General features: G+C 47.7%; 1 protein-coding gene across 2 annotated transcripts in view; it reads left to right on the top strand.

Annotated features, from left to right (window-relative positions):
* Positions 1-5419: 5419 nt before the first annotated feature.
* The window catches only part of KIT (KIT proto-oncogene, receptor tyrosine kinase), a 79475-nt gene continuing 76254 nt past the window's right edge, over positions 5420-8640 (top strand). For both annotated transcript variants that reach the window (XM_037034092.1, XM_037034091.1), the window contains exon 1: positions 5420-5565. In XM_037034092.1, coding sequence (XP_036889987.1) covers positions 5499-5565 — 67 coding nt within the window. In that variant the 5' untranslated portion in view covers positions 5420-5498. The remainder of the gene's footprint in view (positions 5566-8640) is intronic.

Genomic DNA, 8640 nt, shown 5'->3' with positions numbered 1-8640 from the left:
AGAGTACCTCCTAGGCAGAATTTTACTGAGTTAAGTGAGTTAGTGTGTGTAAGGAATTTAGAACTGGCTAGGCGTTGTCAGTTCTTATTATGATTACAAGCTCCCATCAATACGTATTTTTAAAAAAAATCTTATTTAACCTTCCTAAGAGATAGGACCCAAAGGGAGGCTCCGACTTTCCTTCTGTCATAACCCTCTTGTGTTTCCCCTTCCTGACCCTGACTTGCCAGCATCCTCCCCTGAACCATTTTGCCCCGTTTGTCCCTTAAATCAGCCCTCCGTTTTCTTCGCAGCATCTTCTCTCTGGGGAAGCCTCATCCAAATCTTGGGCAACAGCTCCAGGTCTAGCTTTGTCTAGCTTTGGAGGAGTCCAGAAGCACCTCACACCCCATAGGCTTGACTCCAATCCTTTACCTTCCATTACAAATCTAGTTGCAGTTCTCGCTGAAGGGACACACGTACCGGAGATCGGAGCACCGTCCTGGAGTCCCTGTTCCCACTCACCTTCCCCAATACTGTTAGTGATCAAGGCCTCTTTAACATCTGTCTTATTCATCACCCCCCACTCCCACCATTCTCACCTCCATAACCTCAATTCTGCCCACAATCTCCCTGTAGATCACTATATTAGGCTTATTTTCTTCCTGCCTCAAGTTTTCACACCTTTCAATTCATCCTTCACTGAGCTTCTCCACTATCTTTCCAAATTGAGACTCTAATCACATCTGACCCAGCACCAAGTGTCCTAGTGACTCTTCATAGCTCAGGAGGTGAAGTTCAAGTTTCTTGGCCTGCACCTTCTTGTTTATCTTCATAGTCTCAACTCTCTCCACCCTCAACAGGCCCTGGCTCCCTGACTGTGCCACACAGCTGTGGTTCTTCCTAATGCTCAGACTTTTCATGCCTCTCATCCTTTGCACGTGTGCTTCCTACGCTTGAAAGTTCTCCCCGCTGCTTTGCCTTCCTTTTCTCTTGATCCTCAGAATCTAATTGGTACCTCTTCAGGGAACCTCATGAAGTCTCTGCACAGCGATTTAGGTGCTGCTCCGTGTTCAAACCTTACCCTGTGCATAGAGTTCCCTCAGAGTATGTATAGCAATGTAATAATATTTACCCCCTGCCGAATGTCTCTCTTCTTTCCCTGAAAATCCCAGGAGGGCAGCACCTGTATTTTGTCTAACTTTACATCCCCTGCACGTACTGTAGCACATCTGGCATATAGATGTTCAATAAATACTGACTGAAAGCTTCAACTAAGAGCATACATCGTCTTCTTTCAACCTCACAAACTGTGAGGTGGTCATTGTTGGTACAGAGTCTATTCACTTCTCCCACTTTATGGACGAAATACTTTAAAAGGACTACCGGAAAAATGGGACTACTAGGTAGAAAACTTGAAAAGGGTTATACTGTTAATGTAGTAAGTTCACCTCTAGGAATCTATCTTAAATAAATAACCAGAGGCGGGAATAGCTTATTCACCAAGATGCTCATCACCAAGTCATATACATAGGAATAAAACTGGAAAAAATTAGAGAAAAGATTAAACATCCAGAATTGTGTTGCATACAACTGGACATCACAGTGCTGTTATTCATTAAGTTTCCAAAGAATTTTTAATGGTTTGGGACAATGCTTATGTTATCTTAATGGAAAAGCTGGGTAGAAAACTAGCAAATATTATAGAATCTTAAATTATATTTTAAAAAACTCCTAGGAACAAGCAGGGAAAAAAGGATTTGAAATAAACACACAAAAATGAATTCTTCAGTAATTATATATTGGGTGGTTTTGTTTTGTTTCATTCTTTATCATTTTTTGGTGTCTCCTAATCTTTCTGCAATAAGCATCTTTACTTTTACAATAAAAAGTATAAACAATCTTCAATTAAAGAGTTGGGCTATGTGAGACTATAGCGAACATCTTTTGTTCTATTTGTGTAGCGTCATTCCTCCTCCTTCTGGTGAGAGTACTTCAGTTTTGAGGGGGGCACATCCCTCTCCATTAAGAATGGCCTAATGATATGGATGAAGTCGACCACAATCCCAGCTCCAGGGAAGGGTATGTGACCTGGACCTGGCCAATCATCATATCCCGTTTGGCTTCAGTAACTGGTTCCAGATGGGCATGTGACCTAAGCCAAGTCAGTGTTTTTATAGATGTTCACAAGGGCAGAAAAGCTTTGCTTGCGTCAGTACTAATGAGCCGTAAGCCTAGAGCTTTCTGAGTGTACACAAGTACAGGGGGGCAATAAAGGAAAGCACATTGATGGAGAAAAATGCATATGTGTACAGACACACGCACACATCAAGTTCAAGTTCTGATGACTTGGAGTTCTTGAATCCTGGAAAGTCTGGAACACAATCAGCCCCGGACTTTCCAGTTACAAGAGCCAATACCTTTTATATTTCTTGTTTGTTTGCTTGCTTAAGTCATTTGAGCTGGGTTTCTACAAGTCACAATCAAGAATTGATATAATTATGAAAATAAAAACACCTAAGATATAATTCATGAAAGGGTCCAGGGCTATCATAAAACAGAGTACAGAACTGGTCCCATACACCCTACTGAGATATAAAACATTCCCATCATTGTAAATGTTTCTGTTGGACATGATCTAAAATATTTCGTTCTGTTAGCAGTTCACTCATAGTCCTTTCTCGATGCTTCCTTTTAGTACTTAGCTGACAGGGAGTATTATTAAAAATAGCTAATAACCCTTGGCCTGGCTGGTGTAGCTCAGTGGATTGAGCGCGGGCTGCGAATCAAAGGGTCGCCAGTTCAATTCCCAGTCAGGGCACATGCCCGGGTTGCAGGCCAGGTCCTCAGTGAGGACCATGTGAGACAAACCCACACATTGACGTTTCTTTCCCTCTTTCTCCTTCCCTTCCCCTCTCTCTAAAAATAAACAAAAACATTAAAAAATAGCTAATAACCCTAAAGGCACCGGAACTGGAGGTTCTCTGCTGTGTCCGGCATTAAACTTTCACGGATCTGAGGAGATTTGCAGTATTCCAACAAAGGGGTTGGAGTGAGAACGCACTTAGGTATTTAGGGGAGTGTCGTTTTCTAATCCGTGGGCAAGGGTTTTAATAGTCTTCCAACTGATATGGCCAACTTAGTGCCTACTGGCTGATACTATAGTTTCTTATTGGGTATCTGTTTTTTTCCTTCCAGACTTCGAATCCCCCTAGGCAGGGACATTGTCTTAAGGATGTTTTGTAGGTCTTGTGCCTACTTAGGTGCTCAATAGATGTTTGTTGAGTGGTGAATATGAAAGACAGTCCCGCATTGTATAATACAATTATTTAACGCTGGTATTTTTTTCCTGATAGTTTCATGCCTGGAATTAAATTGCAGTATGGTCTCTTTTCACCCACTCTGCTGAAGACTTGTTATCCTCTCCAATATCAGTTGATTGAAGAAGAAAATTGTAAATTCTACCTCTCAGGCAGATTGTTGATATTTTAACTCGTGATTTTTTTCTCACTACAAAATGGATTTTAGAAATAAATCAAGATCCCAGAAACTTGTGATTGCTTTGAGTGGTAGCTTTTACCTCTGTCATTCTAAGAAAAAGAGTTGGTCCAATGGCTCAGAACACAGGCAGAGAACTTTGAATTTCAGGTTTCCCACAGCTGTATGACGGAAACCATTTGCTAGGACATTGGGGTGCGGGTCCCCGCACTTGACTGTAAAGATCGTGGTAGGGCCCAGGGCCTAGTGCCTCCTGTTCACAGTAGACACTTAAATGCTTATTGAATTAATAGATTAATTTAAAGAGAAGCAATCATAGGTGTTGATTGAGTAGTGATAATTTTTAAGTGATTAGTTTTAGAAATCATTTTTCTTTAACTCAGGTCCTATCAACATCAAACAGGAGAGCTTTCAATTTTAAATAAAGTGGGACTGGTTAGTTATAAATTTTGGACGCTACTTTACATCAATGCATGGTTGCCTCTTGTGCATCCCCTACTGGGAACTGGCCCCTGCCGGGAATTGGCCTGCAACCCAGGAATGTGCCCTGACTGGGAATAGAACTGTAATTGTCTGGTTCACAGGCCCATGCTCAATCCACTGAGCTACACCAGCCAGGGCTGGACGCTACTTTAAACAAGAGTCGAAGTGTATCTAAATTATTCTATTGCTTTGCCTGATGGCACCTCCCTTTTATTTTCCACTGTAAGCTCTCTAGAGGGGTGCTTTATTTATTAGAATGTGTAAGGAAAGCTAATACACCGGCAGGCAGTCTTAAAATGACTGGGTCTCCCCTCTATTAGCTGTGTGATCTTGGGCAACTTTTGGAACTAAAATAATAAGCATATCTGCTCTCCTTTACCAAGCTATTACAGTATTATGGGCATGAAGTAATATTCAAAGTAAGAAGGAACTATAAAATCCTAAACAGATACTATTGTCTCCTTGGGTGAAACACTTCCTAGGCAGTGGAACCTGGTTTAAGAGAATCATTTTACTAATACTTTGCTCATGGTATAGGCTAGGGCAGCTAAAAGGAACCCTGGGATCCCCACCCCTGTAACTGTCTTCTAATAGAGGCAGAAAAATCTTATGGTGATGGAGAGGAAAGAGTGAGAGAGAGAAGGCACCCAGAGGGCTTAGTACAATGACTTAGGTTCAAAAGGATTGAAAAATACAGGCTTCCAGATCAAACTTCACCAGGCACCCGGCAACCCCTCCTACTACAAAGCTCGACTCCAAAACAGTCTCAGCAGGAGCTTGTTTGGCGGAGGCCACTCAGGCCAATAGAAACCAACTGTGCTCCTACAGGCTAAGAAGCAGGTGTAGAAACTGAGCATAAAGAATTACCTACGCTCCGCCTCAGCCTTTTACCGCGGTGGCAGGTGTCACTCTTGGTCCCCTTTGACTAACAGGAATGGAGAATACCCGGGCCCAATTCCTACCCGCCCCCCACCCCCATCTTGTCTCCGCACCACCTCCACTATCAGCAGCAAACAACCTCCTCCCTCCGGAGCATGCTCGAGGGCCAGGCGGCCGACCTTTATTGTCCAGGGAGCACCTGCCAGGTGGCGGGCCGGTGTCCCAATGTGAGAGCTGTCCCCAGCTGTACAAAGCCAGAGGGCAGCACCACCCCTGTAGGGGAACCGTCTCTGGCGGCCCGACCACATCATAGGGGAGGAGAGGTGGAGAGAAGGGGTTCCGGGGTCGAGAGCTGGCGGCCAAAGCCGGTATGTCCTCTCCACGCCGGGAGGCTGATCCCCCAGGCATTAAACAGGTCGAAGGAGAAGTGGCCAGACCCGGCCGAGAGTAGCGAAATCCAGAAGCTAGGGCGGCACTGAGGAAGGGCAGGCTAGGAGGGGCGACGAGAAGGGGCGTGGCCGGGCGCAGGGGGAGGGCGCTGGGAGGAGGGGCTGCTCCTCCGCGTCCGCGGCTCTGGGGGCTAGGCTTTGCCGCGCTCGGTGCACTTGGGCGAGAGCTGGAACGTGGAACGGAGCTGAGATCTCAGCGCTGCCATCGCAATGAGAGGCGCTCCCGGCGCCTGGGATTTTCTCTGCGTCCTGCTCCTCCTGTTCGGCCTCCAGACAGGTGGGAGAGCTAGGCGGGCTCCGGGGCCGCGCCCCCCGCCGCTGCCTGTGCCCTCGAGAGCTCCAGCTGCTTCGGTGTATCGCGAAAGGCGGCTCCCTGTCCCCCCTGCCCTTGCATTTCAGCATCCGGAGGGATTCCAGGCGTCCCTGGAACTCCCCGGCGCCTATTCTCGCTCACCTGCGTGAGGAACCCCCAGCCACTGGTGGAGGGGTAGCTAAGCTGGGGTCTCCCGGGAATGAGAGCAGCAAGGGGGCTTAAGCGTGAGCAAATGCAGACTGAGGTTGCGGGCTACGAGCTAGTTTGGGTCTGCTTTTGTCCCGAGGGTGCGCGAGGGCAGAGGCGGGCGGGCGGGCGGACGGGCGGGTCGGGGGCTCGCAGGGAGCGCGCTATCTACTCCTTGCGCGGCCGCTGCTTCCTTTTGTTAAAAGTTGTGCTTCTGTGACCAGCGCACTAAGGACCAGCCGGCTGCTTCTCAGCAGCGCTGGGGAGGCAAAGTTGGAGAGCTTTTTTTTTTTTTTGCTCTGCGGTTGATGCTTTCCAACCGCGGGCGCTCTTTGTGCCCCAGAGGTGGGGATAGACCCGTTTCTGTCTCTGCTCCCGGCATCACCCGTGGACACAGGTCAGAGTCTGCGGCGTCTCCCGGGTCTCCAGGTTATTTTGCAAGGGGGGCGTGCAGCGTGCGGCTCTGGGGCGGGACCCTGCGAACGCGAGGTGGCAGTTACAGGGACAACTTGGGCAGGGCGTGTGGAAAGCAGCCGCTAGGTTGCAGACTTTCTGCTTTTGTAAATCCCGTGCCAGAGGCTCGCCCCTTTCTGCTGCGGTGCTGTTTCTTTCCTGCCACGCTCCTCTGAACGGCTGGGGGCTGCATTGGCTGCCTGCTCTCAGGGGAGGTAGGGACAGTGCGCTGGGATACTGAGGTGCCAGAACCCGGCTGTCTCCCTCGCTCAGCCAGAGTGCCCAGCCAGGTTGGTGGAGCTCTGCAAGCCCCTCGAATTGGTGTCTGACCCGTAATCGTGGTCCGTTTTGCAACACCCCTTCCCACGTGATATCGATACTTAAGGGCTGCCTGAGTTGGGGGGATGGGAGTGGGAGGTGGAGTGGAACTTTCTGCAAATCTTACTTGAATCTTAAAGCTGTTATTAAAATCCAGTTATATCTGCGCGGGAACTTGGGTATTATGGTGGAGCAGGAGTATTTGCAGGTTTCTGGAAGCCCTAAGGCTTCCTGCCCCTTCTTCCTTTTTTGGGGGGGAGAGGGTGGTGGTGGGGGATGTCGCTGGTGCGTGAGCCAGTGCAGGCCACTTGGCCAACCCTGAAGCCCTGTTCTCTCCCAGGTCATTAAAAAAACCAAAACAACAACAACCACAAAAAAAACAAAACACAAAACCTTGAGGCTACTTTGACTTAAGGATAGAAAGTGAGTCTGAGCTGAAATTCAGGGGCCGCACAGGAAGCATCGCTATGAGCTGTTGTGGGACTCCATAGACTTCGGCTCAGTTTTCCTATAAGGTCTCAAGGTGCAGCCTCCGGCTTCCCGGTCTTGCAAGGCATTGTGAGTTCTTTCCTGTGGGGGAAGAGAGGCCTTGCCTCTGGACCCTTGTGAGGTAGGAAGGATCCTGCGTGAGTGCCCAGATTCTGTGACAGGTCTGACCACCTAAGCTTCAAATGACACGTTTGGTCCTTGCATCTTTGTCTGTTGGCGTTTTAAAATTCAGCTACTGTATGTGAATTTGACCCCAGTAGAGCGCTAGAGAGACAAACCTCACAGAATAGTTCCCTTTTTAAAGATGAAATGAATTTATTGCTTCCTTCTTCCTCCTAATTAGCCTACTCCATCCAATAGATTTTTGGCAAAGGTAATATTCAGGTCTGGCTTGGAGGAGTCGGGGGGCGGGGTGCCTTACTGTGTGGTGACAAAGCCTTTTGCTGCCCTCTGGTTTTTCTTTTCTCAACGACTCACTGGCTGTGTGCCCTTGGGCAGTTTGTTTAAATTTGGGGGAGGCCAGTTTCCTCAAGAGGCCCGTGAGGTATCTACATCCTGAAGCATCCTTTGAGTCTGAAATTCTCCTCTACCGGTATTCCGAGTGTAGCCTCTATGCCTTTTCCGGTATCTTTCCCTGATTCCTTTCTGCCTCCTTGAAATTCCTCTGCCTCTCCGGCCACAGGGACCATTTGGTGGTACCCTACTTGTCTGCCCCTGGCTAAAGCAGGGAGATGTGGTTTGTGCTGTCCTCTCCTTAATCCACATGTGCTCATCTACAGCTTCATTTTAAGGACTAGGAGGTACCAACTCTGCCAGACCCTTCATCCTTTCTCGTCCCATAAGTATTTACAACTCTTGTGCCCAGCAGGATAAACCTGCAAGGAGTAGTGAATCATATCTTCCCCTGTTCCTGCACGTGTGAGGCTAGAGTCATTCCCAGCAGCTGTACACATTCTGGGTGATTATCCTGCTGAAAATAATATGATGGTCTTACAGAGGAATCCCAAAGAGGTCATTTATCCCCAGGCTGGTCTTTCCCAGTCATCCACACGTTTATTCTTATGATTTGATAAATCATGTGTGCTGTGCCATTTCAACACATTTTCTGCATTTTCTGTAGTGCCTGAAATTTCACAATACCTGTAGTCATACATAGTGTTGCTCTGTAATTGGAAACTGTGTGCCGGGTACTGTGCCGGGGCCTTGCTTTTAACTGACATTTCCAGTCCTCTCAACAAGCCCAGGAGGCAATATTGTTCCAGTCCCTGCCATTTACTGCTGGGGGAACTGGCTGAGGGTGAGTCAGTTCCCAAGATAGTCAGCAGTGAAGCTTGAGGCTAGTCCCTCAGAAATGAAGATAAGCAGTGCTGAAATGATGCTGTCAGTTGAAATTTTTTCCATTTCTCTACTCCAGAAAGTAAAAATGATATTAGCATTATAAACTGTGGCATATTTGTGAATGAGAAAACCCTCTGTGATGGGTAGTACCACCGGACCATTTGCCCTGAGCGAGCACAATGAGAGAGGTAGGCTACCCTCATAGCTTTTCTCCTCAAATTCTGTTCAGCAATGCACCAAGTATTTTGGGGCTTC

This window comes from Sturnira hondurensis, unplaced genomic scaffold, assembly GCF_014824575.4.
Source record: "Sturnira hondurensis isolate 20B ecotype Veracruz unplaced genomic scaffold, ASM1482457v3 Scaffold0022017, whole genome shotgun sequence".
Taxonomy (NCBI): Eukaryota; Metazoa; Chordata; class Mammalia; order Chiroptera; family Phyllostomidae; genus Sturnira; species Sturnira hondurensis.
This window is presented reverse-complemented; position numbering and strand designations above follow the sequence as displayed.